Source organism: Mustela putorius, unplaced genomic scaffold, assembly GCF_011764305.1.
Source record: "Mustela putorius furo isolate JIRA1106 unplaced genomic scaffold, ASM1176430v1.1 tig00003846_pilon_pilon_pilon, whole genome shotgun sequence".
Taxonomy (NCBI): domain Eukaryota; kingdom Metazoa; phylum Chordata; class Mammalia; order Carnivora; family Mustelidae; genus Mustela; species Mustela putorius.
Genome location: NW_025421999.1, coordinates 7,108,410 through 7,135,419, shown reverse-complemented (window position 1 = coordinate 7,135,419; position 27,010 = coordinate 7,108,410). Strand labels below are relative to the sequence as shown.

Here is a 27,010-nt window from a genome sequence, read left to right as displayed (position 1 = left end):
TTTTTTCCTTCCTGTTTCCTACAGTGATTTGTGGAAATGATAAGCAAAAACAAAGCTGAATTTAACAACTTTTCATCTCGGTCAATATCTACTATGAATTAAATCCTCCTCTCTTAAAGGCGAAAGCAAAGCAATGTGGCAGGTAGTCTCATGCGTTCTTATTTATGCTATTTCTCCTACTTATTCCTTTCTTTCCTCACTTGTGTTCACTGATCTGTTTTTATTATTGAGTGCTGGAGGTATGCAAAGAAGAAATTAGAAATGAGAAGGCTGTATCTACTCTGCATTTCATACTTTGTTAAGCAAATTTGCACTGCTTAGGGGCATGGGTGCTAAAGTTTCTATGAGTTATCTCAATTTCCAGTCCCTGCTGTTACTGGAACAAATTGAAAGGCCATTTTGGTGCATTAAGGCCATGTCATTCCAAATCTAACACTGCCCTAAAGGGGTCTTTAAAATGAGCTGTGGTTTGTATTTCCCATTTCAGTGTAAATGATTTCATATCACCAACCTGCCTGCTTTTAACTTGGATTAATTTGTGTGGGATTGCATATTCTTGGTTTCTATTATGTCAAAATCTCTCCTCCATTTTTCCTCCTCTACCTCTGATAGCTCCTCCTTTGATTCTTCTTCCTTGACCTCCTCCATAAATAATGATATTTTCCAAAGTTATAGGCCGTGGACCTCTTGTTTTATCTTTCTTAAGCTTCTAATGAAGTTGGCTTCCATATGTTTGTTTCCAAGACTTACCTCTAGTTCTATCCTCTCTCACAAACTAGACCGATTTCTTTCTATCTGTGCACCAGGTATCTCTACCCAGATGCCTTGAAATATCTTCTACTCTTAACTTTGTTTTACACCATCATTCCAGTTGATCACTTGCTTCCATTCAGTAAATATGTCAAGCTCTGTCCTACTTCATGGCTCCAAGCCTTCATCTAAAATGCTGTCCTCTCCACCTTATTACTAAAGAAATATTTCACTTTATATTTTATAAAGGTCATGGCTGACAACCTCCCCCTTTCTCAACCCTCAAATCTAAATAAGTGCTGTTGCACCACACACATCCCTAGTGTATTCCATTTTTATAGAAGTTAGCATATTTTGGAGCTTATGTATTTATTTAACTTCATTTGTTTATTATTTGTCTCTTCTATCAGGCCAGTGATTCTCAACTTTGGCTGCATTTTAGATAGTCTGGGAGCTTTTAAAAAAAATCTTGATATGTGAGCTCCACCTTAACCCACTGAATTTCTGGGGATGCAGTCCAGACTTCTAATTTCAGGTGATTCTGATGTACACTGTGAATTGAATGCCCTTGAACTAGATTGTAAGCACCTGGAGGACAAGAACCATGTTTTTTTGCTCACTGCTGATAATACCCAATACTCAACACAGTGTCTGGACATGGTACTCAAAAATATTGACTTTTAAAAATAAATAATACTAGAATGTTCTAACTTTGGACTTACTGTAGTTTTCTGAACTTCCTCTGCAGGGAGTTTCTCTCTGCCTTAGCTCATGCTAATTCTTTCCTCTATCTGAAATGCCAGGTTCTTCTTTTTCTTGGTTCATGTAAATTCATTTTTTTTGACTCTTTTTCTTTTTTTTAAAGTAGCCCTATGCCCAGCTCAATATGGGGCTTGAACCAACAAACTTGAGATCAACACCTCAGCTGAGATCAAGAGTTGGACATTTAACTGACTGAGCCACCCAAGTGATCCCATGTAAATTCATTCTTTAAGACTTGCCTTGAATATGATCTTCTCCAGGAAGTCTTGCTAGTACCTCAGTGGAAAAGTGTCCTTACTCTGTGTCCTTTAATAGTTTGAGTTTATGTCTACCATAGCACCTAACACATTATTTTGGAATGATATAGGTGCTATTACTTGCTTGCGAACTCCCCAGGGTTTTGGATCATTTCTCATTCTTTAAATTGCTCATCTTCCTCTACTTTTTATTCTGATTATTATTTTTTAAAATTTTTTACTTTTATTTTTATGTAGATTTTATTTATTTGTCATAGAGAGAGAGGGGAACACAAACAGAGGGAGCAGCAGGCAGCGGGAGAAGCAGGCTCCCTGCTGAGCAAGGAGCCCAATGTTGGACTTGATCCCAGGACTCTGGGATCATGACCTGAGCTGAAGGCAGATGCTTAACTGACTGAGCCAACCAGGCATCCCTTTTTATTCTGATTATTGACTTCACTACTGATTTAGTTTCCCAAGATATAAAACCCAAAGTCAGCATTCCTTCTCTCCTCCCTTAAGTTAGACATCAGAGATGTGCAAAAATGTTCAATGTAGAGTTCTTTTATAATAGCAAACATTTGAAAATTGATTTATAGATTATAATATTATGCAGCTTTAAAAATAAGGTGGTAGAAGATAATTGAATAGTAAATAAAATGTAATTATGATATAGTTATATGATAAAAAATACAGTATGTCTGTTTTATAAAACAAGCTATCCATCAATCAGTATAAAAGATAGATTGAAATATATGAGTAGTGATTATTTCTGGGTGGTGGAATTTTTGTCTTTATGCTTTTTATGTGTTTTCCATTTTAAAAATAATGAGCATGTATTACTTTTGTAATCATAAAAATTACAGTAAAATTGGAAAGAATGTGGCATTAATTATCCACTAATTGGGTGAGCTAAATCGAGGTAACTGATAGCTTGCTGAAGATATAAAAAGGGCAGAACCACCTTTCACTTCTGTAACTTTTTTCTCCACTTTAAATATTTGGCATTAATGGGGTGTGATAATTGATGATTTACATTTATACAAAGCAACTTTTCAGACTTCCCACACTTATATCCTATAGGTAATGAAATCCATATTGTCTTGTTCCAGTTTGAACTTAGAGTAGATTATTCTTTTATAAAACTCTATGTCAATTATTTCTATACTATGGAATTCACCCTGGAAATTCTGTTTAAACTATGCTCTTGACCTATATCTGAACTTAAGTGTATTTATTTACTAGTTGTGCATTCAAAAGATAGCATGTACTCACCTTTTTGCAGACAAAGTCACCAGGTAAATAAACAATGGATTTCAATCTTAGCAACATGTCATAAATCATCTGTGTATCACAGCCCTAAAGAAAAAAAAAAATAACAAAGAGAAAAATAATTTTTATGCAGCTACAAAGACAACATTCCAAATAATTTTAAAATGACATGAAAATAAGTAGTAATAAAAGTTGTCTGTGTTAATAATAAAATATTAATTGCCAATGGATATGGACTTGTTTTGACCCAAAATTTAGGAAGAAACCCAAAAAAACCTATAGTGTGAATGCAAGACTTTGGATCCTAATCAGATTTTTTTTTTAAAAGATCTTATTTATTTATTTATTAGAGAGAGAGAGACAGTGAGAGAGAGCATGAATGGGGAGAAGGTCTGAGGGAGAAGCAGACTCCCCGTGGAGCTGGGAGCCTGATGTGGGACTTGATTCCAGGACTCTGGGATCATGACCTGAGCTAAAGGCAGTCGCTCAACCAACCAATCCACCCAGGTGCTCCAGATTTGGGTTTTATTTTTTTATTTTTTTAAAGATTTTATTTATTTATTTGACAGACAGAGATCACAAGTAGGCAGAGAGGCAGGTAGAAAGAGAGAGAGGAGGAAGCAGGCTATCCGCGGAGCGGACAGCCCGATGCGGGGCTCGATCCCAGGACCCCGGGATCATGACCTGAGCCGAAGGCAGAGGCTTTAACCCACTGAGACACCCAGGCGCCCCCAGATTTGGGTTTTAATCCTGTCTCCACTACAGAACATTTTCTAATCTGTTAAGTGGGATTTAAAAGAATACATTTCATAATGGTAAAAATTTTACTCATGTAAAACTAAATATAATGTTTAATTAGTGATCGCTATTAATACTTATGATAACACAATAGTGATAATAATTATTAGTATTAAGACTGACCTAGAGCAAAATAAAAATCTGAACATTTTTCTTTATCATAACATCTTTCATACAGTTGTTTGATATTATTATTTAACTTTCCAAACTTGTTTGTCTTTCTTTACCAACTTATTTATCTTCTTAAAGGCAGAGTAACTGTACATAATGGATATAACAGCAATATCTATTGAGTGAATGATGTTCATATCCACTTTATTAGTGTAAGAGACACATTTGATTTGTTAGAATATGCATGTATATTTGTGTTGTACACAAAGAGTTATAATTTATCTCTATGATAGGCTAAAGAAAAATTGATAGATGCTTCAAAAATGTTACTTTATGTAGTGGTTTGGAATCTTTTGCTTTCACCAAATATTTTAATTTTTTTCTCTCAGAACTGCTAGCATGTAGCTGCTTTCCATTTGTGGTTGGTCCTTCCCATTCCTTAGGGGAATTATTATTTTGTGGAGAAGTAATCATAGTCAGGAGCAGAGGAAGGAGGAGGAGACGTAAGGGGTGCGCTCCCAATTTGTGGATTGGATAATCATTCTTTCGGCAATCACCGGTTTTCCGTAATGATTTCAGTAGCAAACACTTGACCTAGATCCATCTGAAATTTAGACTTCAGGGTTGTTTGACTGATAAGGAACGTTAATAATTTATGATTGAAGTATCTTTATGTAGCCATTGGTAAGGAGCACTCAAATGAACTTAAAGTCAGAATTTTAAAAAATTTATGTGAGAAAATATAGCTTTTGGTTATCCAGGATAAGAAAAAAAAAAAAAAAGGCCAAGGGTGACAGGAATACCTTCTTAATACAGCCCAACCAATATTGATGAAAGCCTGTTATAAGCAAGCCTTTGTACATGCCCTTGGAGCTATGAAAGATGAAAGAAAGTAAGGTAGTTGGGATGATATTTTAAGTAAACAGAAAAGCTGTAATTGATGGTAGAAGTGAATCATGTCATAAGACATTCCAGTTAAATATCCATAAAACTTTTAAGGGGTGGGGCAGTTACTACTTCCTGGGAGTGGGTACAGGAGAGAGGGGAAAGCATCAAGAATTTGCTCATGTGGATAACACAATTTGAGTTTGTTGAAGATGGTATGATTTGTATTTGCAAAAACACAGAAAGATCCTTTTAGGTGAAGGAAAATTTACCCTTTCTTTCCTTGTTATGTATTTGTTTTGTGCAAGGTATATAATTTTTATTTATATCTGTTTTATTCTTACTGTGTCTCATAGGTTATCATATTTGCTAAAGAAAGTGACAAACATTAATTTCTTTCTAAAAATTGTGGTTAGTTTTTAGTAAAAGTTCTCTAAATATATAGCTCATGTGCCTGATTTCTTTTTCTTTTCTTTTCTTTCTTTTTGATCTTATTTATTTATTTTAGAGACAGGGGAGAGAGAGATAGAGAGAGAGTGGGAATGAACAAGAAGACACCTGGGCTGAGGGCAGAGCTGGATTTGGGGCTTAGTCTCATGACCTTGAGATCATGATCCTAGCCAAAATCAGGAGTGGCATGCTTAACTGACTGAGCCACCCAGGCACCCCATCATGTACCTGATTTCTTTTCTTTTCTTTTTTTAAATTTAAATTCAATTAGCCAACTTATAGTACATTATTAGTTTCAGAATGTAGTGTTCAGTAATTTATGAGTTGTGTAAAACACCCATTGCTTATCACATCACGTGCCCTCCTTAATGCCTGTCACCGAATTACCCCATCCCCCCACCCACCTCCTCTCCAGCAACCCTCAGTTTTTTTCCTGTAGTTAAGAGTCTCTCCTGGTTTTTCACCTTCTCTGATGACTTCCCATTCAGTTTTCCCTCCCTTCCCCTATGGTCCTTTGCCTTGTTTCTAATATTTCATATATGAGTAAAATCATATGATAATTGTCTTTCTCTGACTGACAAATTTTGCTCAGCATAATAACCTCCACTTCCATCCACGTTGATGTAAATGGTAAATGTTCCCTCTTTCTGATGGCTAATATTCCAGTGCCTGATTTCTCTTAAAGCTGTAACTGGTTTGGAGTAATTTCATTTTGGAAATGGGTGTTCTGATCACTCAGAACTCTTAGAAAAAACACAAACAAACTTTGGATTTATCGTAGGATCTCCCTCACTAAAGCAAGTTCATGTTCTTGATGTTTTAGAGAAAATTCATTAGAAATATACTTGGAAGTTCTTAAGCATAAACACATTTGAAATATCACTGCGATGAAACTAACTCTCAATCACTCATATCCATGGAGAAGAATAACACTGTAAATAATCAGAAACAGAAGACTGAAAAAACCTACTTACATTTGTGCAATTTGATTTTTTTGGCATTAATTTTTACAATACTAGTTATAATTTGTAGGCTGAAATAAACTTTTCATTCTTTGAACAATTCCTATCGCAATGAACTTTGATGAAAATTCCCAACTGTATTAAATTGTACTCATAGGAGTTATTAATGATTTTAAATGTTTTCCTATGAGCATAATTCTTGTTCTATAAATACACAGAGATGTGTGTGGCAGTACTGTTTTTAGTACTGAAAAAATTGGAAACAACATAATGTCAATCTGTGGACAGATAAAAATGTTGAATAATTATAGGTTGGAATACCATAGAGTGGTTAAAATAAATAAATCAGACCTTTCTTTGTATATAGATATGATTGAACTCAACAAAAAATTGAGCTGCACACAAAAGCAAGATGTAGCATACAATCAATATGACTCTAGCTATGAAAACACTACACAAAATAGTCATTGATGTTTGTATAGATAGAAAGTAAAATTATAAAACTGAGGACTGGAAGGATACCCTTGAAGTCATCTTAGTGGTCCCTTCTGGGGAAGGTGGGAGACTAGAACTGGAGAGAAGAACTGATGAGATGTCAGCTTGACTTTTATTAATTTTAATGAAAATGAAGTAAAACACATATCTCAAGATCGTTTGTAAGAACAGATGCCATTTGAGGAAGAACACATTTCATCTTTTCTCTTCTACCTTCAGGTTAGCTCACTGGCAGAAAGCACTAATAAAGGAAACCCAATCCATGGAAGTGTTAGACCAAACTAGGAGAGGAGCCCTAAAATAGATAAGCAAACAATGATTGCTTTCCTCAGTAGAAATGTGCAAGTGCCTACATGAATAACTTTTAGCATATAGCTTGAATTTCCTCAGAGAAAAACATCTGAACTGTTATAAATATGAATTTTTATTAACACATTTGCATAGAGTGTGTATCAATTTATGTAAATGGCACATAGCAGCTGTATGTAATAAAAACTTACAGTTTAAGTTTTACCAATTAAGTGATTCTGTCCCCTAATTGTTTTATGGACAGGTGCCATTGGCCTTGGGGCAGCTGTGATGGAGAACTAGGTCCTTCTCATCCGTACTTAGGCTTAGTGAATGCTGTTTGCCTTATAAAGTTGTTATAGTTTGTGTCTGACAACAATTATCTCCACCCCTACCCCTCAGAAATGATTATTTTCTTGAGATACACTTAGTTCCACTATTGTGTGATTAAAAAGAATTACATCCCAGGGCTAGTGTTTTTACTTTGTAATGCAGCTCCATTTCTTTTATAGAGGCCATTAGGAAATTTTCTGATTTATACTAGGTCAGAGCTCAGTCACTGTTTCATAAATGTCCTTTTTAAAAATAAAGTGAGAGTACCTGTGCCAGTATCATATTATTAATTATTATTATTATATATATTATATATATATATTATTATATTAATAATATTTGTATTAATTTTGCTGTTTTCTTATCTTTACCTGTTTTATTCTTTCAACCTTCCTGTGATGCCTGGCATTAATTAATATATTATCACTCCTGGTTTTAGATGAGGGAATGGAAGCTCAGGAGGTCAATTGACTACTTCCCTAAAGTCACACATGCAATAGATGTCAGAGAAAGGAAATCACCAAAGTGTATGTGTTGTTGTTGTCTTCTAAATCTACATTTGGAGCAACTGAGGGTAAGATCTATGTATTATTCACTTCTGTACCCTCAATGTCTCACCAGTGTTTGGGGCATGCTAGGCACTAGGTAAATATGTGGTGATGTATAAAATGAAGTTGTTAGATATTATTCCGTTTTCAACAATGGGAAATTCAGTGCTATATAAATGTATATTACAGATTTGAATAAAGATTCTGGTGATTTGAAAAGAAATAGAGAAATTTTATTTTTATTTTATTATTATTTTTAGAGATTTATTTATTCATTTTAGAGAGAAAGAGAGTGCATGAGAGCTGGGGGAGTGGCAGAGAGAGAGAATCCCAAGCAGATTCCTTCCTGAGTGCAGACCCCTAATGTGGGGGCTGGTGGGGCCTCCATTCCACAGCCCATGAGATCATGACCTGAGCCAAAACCAAGAGTCAGAAGCTCAGCCAACTGAGCCATCCATGTACCCCTCTATTTTTACTTAATTCAAAACATAGCATATAAATTAGATGGTGCTTCCTGTACTTAGAAAGTTCTTTTAATAAGGCTAAGCTCTGACTACAACTGAAAAACAGGTAAAATTTATTTTTGGAATGACTACCTTCTCAGTCCTGTAGGATTTCTCCAGTTCTATGTTTATTTCTGCTTAAATTTTTTGAAACAGAACTTAAGATAGTCCCGGTAACTTCTAATTCACTGTGACTTCGGGTGTCCCTCAAGTATAAATGATAGTCTTCAGGGATTTTCCCAACATACCCTTACTTATTATAAAAGGAAGTGTCTTATCCCATCTTAAACTCCATTCCTATTAAGGAAGTGATGGGTAATATGTGTAGAACAGAGAATTCTGAATCCAGTTGCCCATGCCACTGACTTTCCAGTTACGGTAGCTATTGGGAACAGCAAAGTCAAATGTGATAAATAATTTGCACATTACTATGCCATAACTTATTGAGTTCTAAGTGATGTTGGGCCCAAGTCTAGGCTCAATATTTGCAAACACTAGTAAAAGTCTTTCCCATCAAGATTTCCTTGAGAACTGACAATAATTCTATTTTTCTGTGAGCTTCAGTATCACACAGTCGAAGTGGGAAGTCACAACCTTGTGGATGAATCTAATCCATCTTGAAAATAGGTTTGAGCGGAGCCACATGAAGGACCTGACTTTACCAGTGTAGAAACTCCCATGTGATTGAACCAGTTTCATCTTCCAGTTAGTAATATGTTAATAATAAATACAGAATTTATTATGTGGCAGGTGTTGATATAAACACTTTATTTAAAAAAAAATTTTTTTTTTTTTAAAGATTTTATTTATTTGTCAGAGACAGAGGGAGAGAGAGCGAGTGAGCACAGGCAGACAGATAGGCAGGCAGAGGCAGAGGGAGAAGCAGGCTCCCTGCGGAGCAAGGAGCCCGATGTGGGACTCGATCCCAGGACCCTGGGATCATGACCCGAGCCGAAGGCAGCTGCTTAACCAACTGAGCCACCCAGGCGTCCCGATATATAAACACTTTATATGTTTTGAGTCACATAATCATCACACAACCAAACTAAATATTATTATTTGGAATTTCTCGGCCTTATTGGGAGGCACTGGAGAGCAGAGACTCTGTGGGTGTTGTATCTGGAGTGCCTCATGCTTTAGACAGAGTAACTGTTCAGGGCGTGTCATTGAATGGAGTTCATCTGGATCATAAACTCATTGTTCAAAATACTTTAAAATCTCTAGCAACAGTGTCTTATTACTGATACCACCAGGGTAAAAATAAAGTTAATAAAAATGAAATGTAGTTAAGTCTTACTGTAATGCTCTGATTTAAAACCCTTCAGAGAAAATATGTGATGGCACATCTGATTAGGGTGTTACTACTTGGGGATTGTGTGTGACTAGTAGAAATAATTACGTCATTTCCATTCCATTCCTGACTCAGTCTGTCACTCACATAGTTTGTCACCCCCACCCTGCCTCTTTCCTACCACTGAAGTCAAAACCTTTTCAGGCTTCATTTGCCACATAATCACAATGAGTCACAGGTCTCAGTGAGGTGTCCTGTTTTTGATCTGTTCTGAATTTTTACTAGAGCAGCAAATAGTGAGAAACATTGTGCTTTCCTTGGCAGTCTGGTGGTGCCTACATTCTTATTTTGGTATCTTTAGATCCCTGATTTCCTACTGTTAAGCTTTTTTTGTTTCTAAAGGATGAGATTTAAGATTCTGGCCACTAGGTGGCGGAATAGAACTTTTATTAAATTCTCTCCCATTTCTGGCAATTTAGTTGTAGAGGCAAAATGCGATTTCCCTAGCACTTGATTTGATAAACGATATTTAAAAATCGAAATCAAAATAATAGATCATCAGAAAGTAGAGAAAGCTTCCCAGCTTTATAGAAATGAATTGTTCCTTATTAGCTTAATACTTGTGCTTGGGCTGTAACAACATGCAGTTTGCAAGGAAGAGAGCCATTTTTTGTGGAAAAATTTTTAAAAAATGTTATAATATAACTATTAATATATAATCTAACTTTTGTTAGAGGTTTGCTGTGAGAATTAATTGAGAGAATGTATTGAAGCATCTTGAAGCTCTTTGGAAGCTCTGATAACCCCATGTAGAAGCAGCAAACCTTACTAATTAACCACAACTTATTGAAGCAAAGTTTTAGTAAAATCCTATGATTCTAATTCTACTTGCTTTGACAGAGAAAAAAAAAACAACAACACATGAGATTGAGGGTCTTTTCTTAGTAAGAAAGTAGCAAAGTGTGTGTGAATTTAGGTTTCTGGGAGTGAAACTGATGTGCTAGTACTAATTCTATGAAAATTGTTAAAGAATGGCCTTGAGCTAGCATTGTTTTTTTGACCCTAGGAAAACTTTTCTGGTTCCTCAACATCTTATCATTTATCCAGATAGGACTGGTGGGGAACTGAAAAATAGCATTGTAGAGTGGTTAAGTTAATAGACTGTGGTGTAAGAAAAGCCTGTGCTCAAACCCTGTCCCACTGCTTTGAGATCTATGGCCTCAGTCAGGTAAGTAGTTCTCACTTTGTGTAAAATGGGGATACTAATAAAACTTTTGTTAGAGGTTTGCTGTGAGAATTAATTGAGAGAATGTATTGTGGCAGATAATACAGTGTAGTACATAGTGAGAATAATAATAAACAGCAGCTATTATTATTTTTGAGAAGATGCATGTATTGATTTTCAAATTTGGCATTGGCAATCGCTTGGTTTCTTAATTTTGACTTAATTATATTCCCTACAGCTCTGACAGTGCTTGGGGGCTGTGATGGTTAATTTTGTGTCAACTTGGCTAGGCTACAGCCTTCTTAGATATTTAGCCAAACATAAGTCTAAATGTTACTGTGAAAGTATTTTTTAGATGAGGTTAATATTTAAGTTATTATACTTTGAGTAAAGTGTGGAAACACTCCATTATGTGGGTGGGCCTTATTAAAATAGTTGAAGGCCTGAAGAGGAAAAAAAAACCCAGAAGTTCTCTGAGGAAGAAAGAATTGTTTGCACACTGCCTTTGGATTTGAGCTGCAACATTAACTCTTCTTAGGGTTGCCAGCCTGCAGGCTTGCCCTGCAAGGTTTTGAACTTGCCAGCTCTGATAATTATATTAGCCAATTTCTTAAAACAAATATTTCTTTCTCTCTATATATGTGCCTATCTTATTGGTTGGTTCTATTTCTCCGGAATATCCTGACTAACATAGAAGTCATGTAAGAATTGGGTATAACGGGGTGCCTGGGTAGCTCAGTGGGTTAAAGCCTCTACCTTCGGCTCAGGTCATGATCCCAGGTCCTGCGATCAAGCTCCGCATCAGGGTCTCTGCTCGATGGGGAACCTGCTTCCTCCTTCCTCTCTCTGCCTACTTGTGATCTCTGTCTGGCAAATAAATAAATAAAATCTTAAAAAAAAAAAAGAATTGGCTATAACAAGGTTTATAGTGATAGTATTAGGATTGAAGGATCAAGTATAGTGTGAACAACTTTCATGGGACATTGTTCATATTATAGTTTATGACATTCCAGCATTGTATTACTTTTGCTAAAGCATTACAATAGTCACTGCTCCACTAATACATAAACAAACTTCACAAGGCTAAAAGGAAAGGAATATAAGCACAGTGTGATTTTTGCAGTTTTATTTTATTTAAAAATATTTTTCTTATTTATTTATTAGAGAGAGAGAGAGCATGAGAGGAGAGAGGTCAGCGGGAGAAGCAGACTCCCTGCTGGGCAGGGAGCCCAATGTGGGATTCGATCCAGGGACTCTAGGATCATGACCTGAGCTGAAGGCAGTGGCCTAACTGACTGAACCACCCAGGTGCCCCTAATTTTTAAATTTTTAATAAAGATTTATTCATTTATTTTTGAGAGAGAGAGAGAGAGAGTGTGTGTGTGGGGGGGGCAGAGGGAGACAGGGGGAGAATCTCAAGCAACTTCCCTGCTGAGCATGGAGCTCAACTGAGGACTTGATCCCATGACCCATGAGATCATGACCTCAGCAGAAACCAAGAGTTGGACGCTCAATTGCTCAACTAACTGAGTCACCCAGGCATTCCCCCTCCTTTTTTTTTTTCTTTTTAAAGATGTGTTTATTTATTTTTAGAGAGAGAGCAGTTGCAGTTTAAACAAAATTTAAATATAATACAAAATTAAAGGAACAGATAGAGGTCTTTTGAAAAAACGAAGCAAGGTTATTTAACATAGAATCATTCTCTGGTCCTGCACTGCAAATAAATTCTACTACGTCTGTATCCATTCTCAAATTTATAAAATGGAGAAAAGTCCTTGTGAAATTTTTGACTGAAGACCTAAGCTACAAACCTACAATATTCCTTAGGACATCTTAAAATAAATCTTTGTAAGTTAAATGATTTTCAAGTACCTTTTATTTCCCTTAATTTTGAACATTGGGAAGGCACAAAACATGCTTGTCAGCCTCCAATCATGGCACCAGATTTCTGTTTTTGTTTTTTGTCCTCTGTCTCTTCCTCTCTCTCTTCCTGTCTGCCTGCCTTTTAAAGATATGGAAGATTCATTTTCAGGAAGAATTCAAGATATGGATGTTTTTGACAGTTGACAGTCATGCTTTGTTACCCTTGGATGTTTTGGTCTATTCATTGTAGTTCCATTTCTTGTCTTTGTAAAACTGAAATCTACACTATGAATTTCCTCCTTTCCAGCTTCCTTTGCTTATAGAATTGGGCCCACACTACAGGGCCTGGCTTCAACTGATCTTTCTAGATTTGTCTGTGGCTATCACCCTATGCTCTGGTCATAAAGAACTTCTCATCCTATGAACAGGTTATAATTTCCCACACTTGTAATAATAAGTCATATGAAGGCTCCTGGCCAGGAGCCTCTACCTTCTCACTCTGTAGACTCCTAAGTATCCTCTGGGCATAGATATACTTCAAATGTTCTCTCCATTGTGCATTCAGTCTGAGTGCATAGGTGACACTCCGTGAATGTCTGTAACTGATTCAGAAGCAACACAAGAGTTAATTTGGTATAATTTATGAGCTAGGAGTGTAGGATCACTATTCAGCCTATTTTCTCCTTAAAAAAAAAATAACAAATTTGTATAATCTACTAAGACTGCCTTTGCAAAAATAAAATTAGAAAGATTCCACACCTGCTTATTTTCTACTTCATTTAGCTTTAGAAAAAGATAACTTTTTAAAAAAAATTTAATAGAAATATAGAGTGGGTGAAAGGAGGAGCAAGATGGCAGAGGAGTAAGAGACTGAAATTCATCAGGTCCCAGAAATTCATCTAGACAGTTATCAAACCATTCTGAACACCTACAAAATCAACAGGAGATGGAAGAGAAGAGGAATAGCAATTCTAGGAACAGAAAATCGACCATTTTCTGGTAGGTAGGACATGCAGAGAAGTGAATCTGAAACAATGGGAAGATAGACCACAAGGGAAGGGGACAGCTCCTGGGCAAGTGAGAGAGAGCAGCAGAGCACAAAATCGGAACTTTTAGAAGTCTGCTCCACTGAGGGACATCACTCCAGAGGCTAAATGGGGTGTGATCCTGGGGGTTGTCTCAAGACCCACAGGGTCACAAAAAGACCAGGGAGGCCTGAGTGTGGCAGAGCTCCCACGTATTGGAGGGGAGAAGCTGGCTGCAGAGATGGAGCCAAGAACTGGGCTCTCATCTTGGGATTACCTTAGATGGTGATCCAAGGCACAGTTGAACCACTGCTCTTTGAGCAGGGACCCCACAAGTGGCAGAGCTAGGGAGACCCCCTCCTATCTTCTCTGGGAGGAGCAGCACGGGAGTGTGTGGCAGGAATCTGCTGACTTTGGAGACTCCAAACAGGGCTGTGCACCACATATAGAAACACTAGGTCACAGGCCGGGTGAGCTAGAGTGCAGCCGGAGACCAGGGATATGGGAGGGATTGACTGCTTATCTCTGAGGGTACAGTGAAGAGTGGGGCCCTGAGCTCTTGGCTCCTATGGGGCCTGGAGATTTGGAGGCTGCCATTATCATTCCCGTCCTCCAAAGCTCTATGGAAAGTGTTCAGGGAACAAAAGCTACTGAGAGCGAACCCAAGCAGAATAGTTAGCCTGGCCCCTGGCAAGGGCAGTGCACTTCCGCCTCAGACAAAGACATTTGAGAATCACTGCAACAGACCTCTCCCCCAGAAAATCAGCAAGAACATCCAGCCAAAACCAAGTTCACTGATCAATGAGAACTGTGGAATGCCAGAGCTAGGAGAAAGAACCACATAGAATTCATGGCTTTTTCCCCCTATGATCCTTTAGTCTTATAAAGTTAAATTTTTTTTTAGTTTTATTTTTTTCTTATCCTAATTTAAAAATAATTCCCCTCTTTTCTATTTTAATGTTTTTTTTTAACTCTTTTATCTTATCAATACATTTTAAAAAATGTTTTCAAATTTTCATTGGTATAGTCATATCCTTTCATTGTATTTAACCTTATTTTTTGTATACATACAGGTTTTGTTTTTTTTCCTTTATAATTTTGGGATACAATTTCTTCAAATAGATCAAAAGATACCCTAAATCTAGCACATGGCTTTGTTCTAGTCTCCAGCCTGATCACATTCTTTCCTCTTCTTTTTTAATTTTCTTTTTCAACCTTCTTATCTTATTAATTCCTTTTTAAGAATCTCTTTTGATTTTTATCTTTACGGTCATATTCCATCTCTTCATCGTATTTACCCTTGTTTTTGTATATATATGTTTTTCCTTCTTTAAAATTTTGGGAAGTAGTTTCTTCTAATAGACCAAAATACAGTCAAAATCAAGTGTGTGGATCTGATCTATTCACCAGTCTAATATATATATATATATATATTAGATATATATATATATCTAATATATATATATATATATATGTTTTTTTTTTTCTTCCTCCTTCTTCTCCTCCCAGTTTCAGGGGCCTTCTGATTTGGTTAGTGTATATTTTCTGGGGTTGTTGATACCCTTTTAGTATTTTGTTCTCTCATTTATCTATTCTTATCTGGATAAAATGACAAGGCAGAAAAACTCACCACAAAAAAAGAACAAGAGACAACACTACAGCTAGGGACCTAATCAATATGAACATTAGTAATATGTCAGAACTAGCATCCAGAATGACAATTACCAAGGTGCTAGCTGGGATCAAAAAAACCATGGATAATATTAAAGAATCCCTTTCTGGAGAAATAAAAGAACTAAAATCTAACCAAGTTGAAATAAAAAAAGCTATTAATGAGGTGCAATAAAAAATGGAGGCTCTTACTGCTAGGATAAATGAGGCAGAAGAAAGAATTAGTGATATAGAAGACCAAATGACAGAGAATAAAGAAACTGAGAAAAGAGAGATAAACAACTACTGGACCAAGGGGGGAGCATTCAAGAGATAAGTGATATCATAAGATGAAACAGTATTAGAATAATTGGGCTCCCAGAAGAAGAAGAAAGAGAGAGAAGGGCAGAAGGTATATTGGTGCAAATTATAGTAGAAAATTTCCCTAATTTGGCAAAGGGACAAGAATCAAAATCCAGGAAGCACAAAGAAGCCCCATCAAAATCAATAAAAATAAGTCCACAGCCCACCATCTAATAGTATAACTTACAAGTCTTAGTGACAAAGAGAAAATCCTGAAAAGAGCTTGGGACAAGAGGTCTGTAACATACAATGGTAGAAATATTAGACTGTCACCAGACCTATTCACAGAGACCTGGAAGGCCAGAAGGGACTGGCATGGTATATTCAGAGCACTAAATGAGATAAATATGCAGTCAAGAATACTATATCCAGCTAGGCTGTCACTGAAAATAAAAGGAGAGATAAAAAGCTTCCAGGACAAATGAAAACTGAAAGAATTTGCAAACACCAAACCAGCCCCACAGGAAATACTGAAAGAGGTCCTCTAAACAAAGACAGCCTAAAACTAACAAACCAGAACAGAACGGATATACAGTAACAGTCACCTTACAGGCAATATGGTAGCACTAAATTCTTATCTTTCAATAGTTACCCTGAATATAAATGGGCTAAATGCCCTAATAAAAAAACACAGGGTATCAGAATGGATTAAAAAAAAAAACAACACAAAAAACAAGACCCATTGATATGTTGTCTACAAGAAACTCATTTTAGACCCAAAGACACCTCCAGATTTAAAGTGAGGGGGTAGAAAATTATTTACCATGCTAATGGACATCAAAAGAAAGCTGGGGTGGCAATCCTTACATCATTAAGTTAGGTTTTAAGCCAAAGACTATAATAAGAGATGAGGAAGGACACCAAATTGTTCGATCCTCTTGTTGAACAGACCCTTTCAATACTTATTACTTGATACTTTAAATATCTATGCCCCTAACATGGGAGCAGCCAATTATATAAACCAGCTAATCACAAAATCAAAGAAACACATCAACAATACTACAGTAATAGTAGGGGACTTTAACACCCCCCTTACTGAAATGGACAGATCATCTAAGAAAAGATCAACAAGGAAATAAAGGTCTTAAATAACACACTGGATCAGATGGACATCAAAGATATATTTAGAACATTCCATCCCAAAGCAACAGAGTACACATTCTTCTCTAGTGTACATGGAGCATTCTCCAGAATAGATCACATCCTGGGTCACAAATCAGGTCTCAACTTGTACCAAAAAATTGGGATCATTCTCTGCATATTTTCAGACCACAATGCTCTGAAACTAGAACTCAATCATAAGAGGAAAGATGGAAAGAACTCAAATACATGGAGGCTAAAGAGCATCCTACTAAAGAATGAATGAGTGAACCAGGAAATGAAAGAAGAATTTAAAAAAAAAATAATGGAAACAAATGAAAATGAAAACACAACTGTTCAAAATCTTTGGGTCACAGCAAAGGCAGTTCTGAGAGGAAGGTATATAGCAATACAAGCCTTTCTCAAGAAACAAGAAAGGTATCAAGTACACAACCTAACCCTACACCTAAAGGAGCTGGAGAAAGAACAGCAAAGAAAGTCTAAACCCAGAAGGAGAAAAGAAATAATAAAGATCAGAGCATAAATCAGTGATATAGAATCCAAAAAATCAGTAGAACAAATCAATGAATCTAGGAGCTGGTTCTTTGAAAGAATTAATGAGATTGATAAACCCCTGGACAGATTTATCAAAAATAAAAGAGAAAAGACCCAAATAAATAAAATCATGAATGAAAGAAGAGAGATTACAACCAACATCAAAGAAATACAATTATAAGAACATATTATGAGCAACTATACGTTAGCAAGTTTGACAATCTGGAAGAAATAGATGCATTCCTAGAGACATATAAACTACCACAACTGAACCAGGAAGAAATAGAAAACCTGAACAGACTCATAACCAGTACGATTGAAGCAGTCATCAAAAATCTCCCAACAAACAAGAGCCTGGGGCCAGACGGCTTCCCAGGGGAATTCTACCAAACATTTAAAGAAGAATTAACACGTATTCTCCTGAAACTGCTCCAAAAAATAGAAATGGAAGAAAAACTTCCAAACTAATTTTATGAGGCCAGCATTACCTTGATTGCAAAACCAGACAAAAACCCCATCAAAAAAGAGAATTGCAGACCAATATCCTTGATGAACACAGATGCGAAAATTCTCACCAAAATACTGGCCAATAAGGATCCAACAGTACATTAAAAGATTATTCACCACGACCAAGTGGGATTTATTCCAGGGCTGCAAGTTTGGTTCAACATCCACAAATCAATCAATGTGATACAATACATTAACAAAAGAAAGAACAAGAACCATCTGATATTCTCAGTAGATGCTGAAAAAGCATTTGACAAAGTACAGCATCCTTTCTTGATCAAAACTCTTCACAGTGTGGGCCTTGAGGGTACATACCTCAATATCATCAAAGCCATCTATGAAAAACCCACAGCAAATATCATTCCAATGGGGAAAAACTGACAGCTTTTCTCCTAAGGTCAGGAACACGGCAGGGAGATACTGGACAGTATCTCCACTGTTATTCAACACTACTAGGAGTCGCCTCAGCAATCAGACAACAACAAAAAATAAAAGGCATTGGAATCAGCAAAGAAGAAGTCAGACTCTCACTCTTTGTAGATGATAAGATATTTTATGTGGAAAACCCAAAAAGACTCAAAACCCAAAAGACTCCATTCCAAATCTGCTAGAACTTGTATAGGAATTCAGTAAAGTGTCAGGATATAGAATCAATGCACAGAAACAGTTGCATTTCTATACAGCAACAGCAAGACAGAAGAAAGAGAAATGAAGGAGTCGATCCTATTTAAAATTACATCCCCAACCATAAGATACCTAGGAATAAACTTAACCACAGAGGCAAAGAATCTGTACTCAGGAAACTATAAAGTACTCATGAAAGAAATTGAGGAAGACACAAAGGAATAGAAAAACATTCCATGCTCATGGATTGGAAGAACAAATATTCTGAAAATGTCTATGGTACCTAAAGCAGTCTATACATTTAATACAATCCCTATCAAAATACCATCAAATTTTTTCAAAAAAATGGAACAAATAATCCTAAAACTTATATGCAACCAGAAAAGGCCCTGAATAGCCAGAGGAATGTTGAAAATAAAAGCCAAAGTTGGTGGCATCACAATTCCTGATTTCAAGCTGTATTACAAAGTGGTCATCATCAAGACGGTATGGTTCTGGCACAAAAACAGACACACAGATCAATGGAACAGAATAGAGACCCCAGAAATGGACCTTCAACTCTATGGTCAACTAGTCTTTAACAAAGCAGGAAAGACTGTCCAATGGTAAAGACAGTCTTTTCAACAAGTGGTGTTGGGAAGATTGGACAGCCACATGCAGAAGAATGAAACTGGGTCATTTCCTTAGACCACAGACAAAAATAGACTCAAAATAGATGAAAGACCTCAATGAGAGAAGAAATAAAAACCAAAATCCTTGAGGAGAACACAGGCAGCAACCTCTTCGACCTCAGCTACAGCAACTCTTCCTAGAAACATCACCAAAGGCAAGGGAAGCAAGAACAAAAATGAACTACTGAGACTTAATCAAGATCAAAAGCTTTTGCACAGCAAAGGATACAGTCAACAAAACCAAAGACAACTGACAGAATGGGAAAAGATATTCGCAAATGACATATCAGATAAAGAGCTAGTATTCAAAACCTATAAAGAACTTATTAAACTCAACATCCAAAGAACATATAATCCAATTCAGAGGACACGAACAGACATCCAATGGCTCACAGACACATGAAAAAGTGCTCAACATTACTCAGCATCAGAGAAATACAAATCAAAACCATGATGAGATACTACCTCACGCCAGTCAGAATGGCTAAAATTAACAAGTTAGGAAATGACAGATGTTGGTAAGGATGCATACAAAGGGGAACTCTCCTACACTGCTAGTGGGAATGCAAGCTGGGGAAGCCACTCTGGAAAACAATACGGAGTTTCCTCAAAAAGTTGAAAATAGAGCTACCCTATGACCCAGCAATGGTACTACTGGGTATTTACCCCAAATATACAAATGTAGTGATCCAAAGGGTCACGTGCACCTAAAAGGTTACAGCGGTAATGTCTACAGTAGCCAAACTATGGAAAGAAACTAGATGTCCATCAACAGATGAATGGATAAAGAATATCCATAGGGATGGGTTGGCTGGGTTATGGACATTGGGGAGGTTATGTGCTATGATGAGCCTGTGAAATGTGTAAGCCTGATGATTCACAGACCTTTACACCAGGACAAATAATACATTATATGTTAATGAAGATAAATAGAAATATAAATGGAAATGGTTTTTTTCTGGAAGAAAATGTATTTTTAATGGAAATGTCAGAAAAGGCCCTGATGAATGAATCTGTTTATGACTAAAATCAAGATGTGAAGATTTAACCTTTTTTCTCAATCAGATGTTGCTGATTTTATGGATTTAAAGAAATATATGTAAAAACAAAGGAAAATACTCTGATATTAGAAACTGATAACTTCCCAATTAGAGATAATCCCATAGAAGTCATTGGTATAGGCGGAGTCAAGATGGCGGAGAAGTAGCAGGCTGAGACTACTTCAGCTAGCCGGAGATCAGCTAGATAGCTTATCTAAAGATTGCAAACACCTAAAAATCCATCGGCAGATCGAAGAGAAGAAGAACAGCAATTCTGGAAACAGAAAAACAACCACTTTATGAAAGGTAGGATGGGCGTAGAAGTGAATCCAAAGTGACGGGAAGATAGACCCCGGGGGGAGGGGCCAGCTCCCGGCAAGCGGCGGAGCAACCGCGCACAAAATCAGGACTTTTAAAAGTCTGTTCCGCTGAGGGACATCGCTCCAGAGGCTAAACCGGGGCGAAGCCCACATGGGGTCAGCATGGCCTCAGGTCCCGCAGGGTCACAAAAGGATCGGGGGTGTCTGAGTGTCGCAGAGTTTGCGGGTATTGGAACGGGAAAGCCGGCTACAGAGACAGAGCCGACAGTAAGCTCACAGCTCCGTGTTACCTTGAACCGGTCGAAGGCTCGGTGAGCTCGGAGCGCGGCCGGAGGTCAGGCAGACGGAGTAACTAGGTGCTGTTCTCTGAGGGCGCACTGAGGAGTGGGGCCCTGTGCTCTCGGCTCCTCCGGGCCAGAGACCAGGAGGTCGCCATTTGTATTCCCGTCCTCTGGAACTCTATGGAAAGCGCTCAGGGAATAAAAGCTCCTGAAAGCAAACCCGAGCGGATTACTCACCCCGGCCCCTGTTAAGGGCGGTGCAATTCTGCCTGGGGCAAGGACACTTGAGAATCACTAAAACAGGCCCCTCCCCCAGAAGATCAACAAGAAATCCAACCGAGACCAAGTTCACCTACCAAAGAGTGTGGTTTCAATACCAAGGAGAGCAGCAGAATTCCAGAGGAGGAGAAAGCAAAGCATGGAACTCATGGCTTTTTCCCTGTGATTTTTTTTTAGTCTTGCAGTTAATTTGATTTTTTTATTTTTCATTTTTTGTTTTTGGTTTTTTTTTCCTCACCTTCTGGTAAATTTTTTTTTAAACTTTTACCTTTTTCTTTTTTAACATTTTTTAACTAGTTTATCCAATATATATATTTTTTCTTTTTTATATTTTTCTTATGTGTTTTCTTTTTTTAAATTCTTTTCTTTTTTTTTTTTTTCTTTTTTCTTTTTTTTTTCTTTCTTCCTTTTTGAACCTCTTTTTATCCCCTTTCTACCCCCCCCTCACTATTTGGGATCTCTTCTAATTTGGTTAAAGCATATTTTCCTGGGGTTGTTGCCACCTTTTTAGTATTTTACTTGCTCCTTCATATACTCTTATCTGGACAAAATGACAAGACGGAAAAATTCAACACAAAAAAAAGAACAAGAGGCAGTACAGAAGGCTAGGGACCTAATCAATACAGACATTGGTAATATGTCAGATCTAGAGTTCAGAATGACAATTCTCAAGATTCTAGCCGGGCTCGAAAAAGGCATGGAAGATATTAGAGAAACCCTCTCGAGAGATATAAAAGCCCTTTCTGGAGAAATAAAAGAACTAAAATCTATCCAAGTTGAAATCAAAAAAGCTATTAATGAGGTGCAATAAAAAATGGAGGCTCTCACTGCTAGGATAAATGAGGCAGAAGAAAGAATTAGTGATATAGAAGACCAAATGACAGAGAATAAAGAAGCTGAGCAAAAGAGGGACAAACAGCTACTGGACCCCGAGGGGAGAATTTGAGAGATAAGTGACACCATAAGACGAAACAACATTAGAATAATTGGGATTCCAGAAGAAGAAGAAAGTGAGAGGGGAGCAGAAGGTATACTGGAGAGAATTATTGGGGAGAATTTCCCCAATATGGCAAAGGGAACGAGCATCAAAATTCAGGAGGTTCAGAGAACGCCCCTCAAAATCAATAAGAATAGGCCCACACCCCGTCACCTAATAGTAAAATTTACAAGTCTCAGTGACAAAGAGAAAATCCTGAAAGCAGCCCGGGAAAAGAAGTCTGTAACATACAATGGTAAAAATATTAGATTGGCAGCTGACTTATTCACAGAGACCTGGCAGGCCAGAAAGAGCTGGCATGATATTTTCAGAGCACTAAACGAGAAAAACATGCAGCCAAGAATACTATATCCAGCTAGGCTATCATTGAAAATAGAAGGAGAGATTAAAAGCTTCCAGGACAAACAAAAACTGAAAGAATTTGCAAACACCAAACCAGCTCTACAGGAAATATTGAAAGGGGTCCTCTAAGCAAAGAGAGAGCCTACAAGTGGTAGATCAGAAAGGAACAGAGACCATATACAGTAACAGCCACCTTACAGGCAATACAATGGCACTAAATTCATATCTCTCAATAGTTACCCTGAATGTTAATGGACTAAATGCCCCTGTCAAAAGACACAGGGTATCAGAATGGATACAAAAACAAAACCCATCTATATGTTGCCTCCAAGAAACTCATTTTAAGCCCGAAGACACCTCCAGATTTAAAGTGAGGGGGTGGAAAAGAATTTACCATGCTAATGGACATCAGAAGAAAGCTGGGGTGGCAATCCTTATATCAGATCAACTAGATTTTAATCCAAAGACTATAATAAGAGATGAGGAAGGACACTATATCATACTCAAAGGGTCTGTCCAACAAGAAGATTTAACAATTTTAAATATCTATGCCCCCAATGTGGGAGCAGCCAACTATATAAACCAATTAATAACAAAATCAAAGAAGCACATCAACAATAATACAATAATAGTAGGGGACGTTAACACTCCCCTCACTGAAATGGACAGATCATCCAAGCAAAAGATCAGCAAGGAAATAAAAGCCTTAAACGACACACTGGACCAGATGGACATCACAGATATATTCAGAACATTTCATCCCAAAGCAACAGAATACACATTCTTCTCTAGTGCACATGGAACATTCTCCAGAATAGATCACATCCTCGGTCCTAAATCAGGACTCAATCGGTATCAAAAGATTGGGATCATTCCCTGCATATTTTCAGACCACAATGCTCTAAAGCTAGAACTCAACCACAAAAGGAAGTTTGAAAAGAACCCAAATACATGGAGACTAAACAGCATCCTTCTAAAGAATGAATGGGTCAACCGGGAAATTAAAGAAGAATTGAAAAAAATCATGGAAACAAATGATAATGAAAATACAACGGTTCAAAATCTGTGGGACACAACAAAGGCAGTCCTGAGAGGAAAATATATAGCGGTACAAGCCTTTCTCAAGAAACAAGAAAGGTCTCAGGTACACAACCCAACCCTACACCTAAAGGAGCTGGAGAAAGAACAAGAAAGAAACCCTAAGCCAAGCAGGAGAAGAGAAATCATAAAGATCAGAGCAGAAATCAATGAAATAGAAACCAAAAAGACAATAGAGCAAATCAACGAAACTAGGAGCTGGTTCTTTGAAAGAATTAATAAAATTGATAAACCCCTGGCCAGACTTATCAAAAAGAAAAGAGAAAGGACCCAAATAAATAAAATCATGAATGAAAGAGGAGAGATCACAACTAACACCAAAGAAATACAAACTATTATAAGAACATACTATGAGCAACTCTACGGCAATAAATTTGACAATCTGGAAGAAATGGATGCATTCCTAGAAACATATAAACTACCACAACTGAACCAGGAAGAAGTAGAAAGCCTGAACAGACCCATAACCAGTAAGGAGATTGAAACAGTCATTAAAAATCTCTAAACAAACAAAAGCCCAGGGCCAGATGGCTTCCCGGGGAAATTCTACCAAACATTTAAAGAAGAACTAATTCCTATTCTCCTGAAACTGTTCCAAAAAATAGAAATGGAAGGAAAACTTCCAAACTCATTTTATGAGGCCAGTATCACCTTGATCCCAAAACCAGACAAGGATTCCATCAAAAAAGAGAGCTATAGACCAATATCCTTGATGAACACAGATGCGAAAATACTCAACAAAATACTAGCCAATAAGATTCAACAGTACATTAAAAGGATTATTCACCACGACCAAGTGGGATTTATTCCAGGGCTGCAAGGTTGGTTCAACATCCGCAAATCAGTCAATGTGATACAACACATCAATAAAAGAAAGAACAAGAACCATATGATACTCTCAATAGATGCTGAAAAAGCATTTGACAAAGTACAGCATCCCTTCCTGATCAAAACTCCTCAAAGTGTAGGGATAGAGGGCACATACCTCAATATCATCAAAGCCATCTATGAAAAACCCACCGCAAATATCATTCTCAATGGAGAAAAACTGAAAGCTTTTCCGCTAAGGTCAGGAACACGGCAGGGATGTCCATTATCACCACTGCTATTCAACATAGTACTAGAGGTCCCAGCCTCAGCAATCAGACAACAAAAGGAAATTAAAGGCATCCAAATTGGCAAAGAAGAAGTCAAATTATCACTCTTCGCAGATGATATGATACTATATGTGGAAAACCCAAAAGACTCCACTCCAAAACTGCTAGAACTTATACAGGAATTCAGTAAAGTGTCAGGATATAAAATCAATGCACAGAAATCAGTTGCATTTCTCTACACCAACAGCAAGACAGAAGAAAGAGAAATTAAGGAGTCAATCCCATTTACAATTGCACCCAAAACCATAAGATACCTAGGAATAAACCTAACCAAAGAGGCACAGAATCTATATTCAGAAAACTATAAAGTACTCATGAAAGAAATTGAGGAAGACACAAAGAAATGGAAAAATGTTCCATGTTCCTAGATTGGAAGAATAAATATTGTGAAAATGTCTATGCTACCTAAAGCAATCTACACATTTAATGCAATTCCTATCAAAGTACCACCCATCTTTTTCAAAGAAATGGAACAAATAATTCTAAAATTTATATGGAACCAGAAAAGACCTCGAATAGCCAAAGGGATATTGAAAAAGAAAGCCAACGTTGGTGGCATTACAATTCCGGACTTCAAGCTCTATTACAAAGCTGTCATCATCAAGACAGCATGGTACTGGCACAAAAACAGACACATAGATCAATGGAACAGAATAGAGAGCCCAGAAATAGACCCTCAACTCTATGGTCAACTAATCTTCGACAAAGCAGGAAAGAATGTCCAATGGAAAAAAGACAGCCTCTTCAATAAATGGTGCTGGGAAAATTGGACAGCCACATGTAGAAAAATGAAATTGGACCATTTTCTTACACCACACACAAAAATAGACTCAAAATGGATGAAGGACCTCAATGTGAGAAAGGAATCCATCAAAATCCTTGAGGAGAACACAGGCAGCAACCTCTTCGACCTCAGCCGCAGCAACATCTTCCTAGGAACAACGCCAAAGGCAAGGGAAGCAAGGGAAAAAATGAACTATTGGGATTTCATCAAGATCAAAAGCTTTTGCACAGCAAAGCAAACAGTTAACAAAATCAAAAGACAACTGACAAAATGAGAGAAGATATTTGCAAACGACATATCAGATAAAGGACTAGTGTCCAGAATCTATAAAGAACTTAGCAAACTCAACACCCAAAGAACAAATAATCCAATCAAGAAATGGGCAGAGGACATGAACAGACATTTCTGCAAAGAAGACATCCAGATGGCGAACAGACACATGAAAAAGTGCTCCATATCACTCGGCATCAGGGAAATACAATCAAAACCACAATGAGATATCACCTCACACCAGTTAGAATGGCTAAAATAAACAAGTCAGGAAATGACAGATGCTTGCGAGGATGCGGAGAAAGGGGAACCCTCCTACACTGTTGGTGGGAATGCAAGCTGGTGCAGCCACTCTGGAAAACAGCATGGAGGTTCCTCAAAATGTTGAAAATAGAACTGCCCTATGACCCAGCAATTGCACTATTGGGTATTTACCCTAAAGATACAAACGTAGTGATCCAAAGGGGCACATGCACCCGAATGTTTATAGCAGCAATGTCCACAATAGCCAAACTATGGAAAGGACCTAGATGTCCATCAACAGATGAATGGATCAAGAAGATGTGGTATATATACACAATGGAATACTATGCAGCCATCAAAAGAAATGAAATCTTGCCATTTGCGACAACATGGATGGAACTAGAGCATATCATGCTTAGTGAAATAAGTCAAGCAGAGAAAGACAACTATCATATGATCTCCCTGATATGAGGAAGTGGTGATGCAACATGGGGGCTTAAGTGGGTAGGAGAAGAATCAATGAAACAAGATGGGATTGGGAGGGAGACAAACCATAAGTGACTCTTAATCTCACAAAACAAACTGAGGGTTGCTGGGGGGAGGGAGGTTGGGAGAAGGGGGTGGGATTATGGACATTGGGGAGGGCATGTGCTTTGGTGAGTGCTGTGAAGTGTGTAAACCTGGTGATTCACAGACCTGTACCCCTGGGGATAAAAATCTATGTTTATAAAAAATAAAAAATTAAAAAAAAAAAAGAAGTCATTGGTATATAACTTAACGTTTTTTTTTTTTTTAAGAGAGCCAATTGTTGTTACCTATTCTTAGTTAAGTTAGTCATCAAAATATAGAGAGTGTTATAACATTTTTAAAATACTGTGAAAATAATTTAGCTTTGTGGCTTTCACACCTCACTAGAAGCAATCATTGATTTGGTTTGTATTATCATAAAACA

General features: G+C 37.3%; 1 protein-coding gene across 1 annotated transcript in view; it reads right to left on the bottom strand.

Moving 5' to 3' along the window:
• Positions 1-27,010, bottom strand: part of CNGB3 (cyclic nucleotide gated channel subunit beta 3) — a 155,365-nt gene that overhangs the window by 29,263 nt on the left and 99,092 nt on the right. The window contains exon 14 of the mRNA XM_004766970.3: positions 3,024-3,107. Coding sequence (XP_004767027.1) covers positions 3,024-3,107 — 84 coding nt within the window. The remainder of the gene's footprint in view (positions 1-3,023; positions 3,108-27,010) is intronic.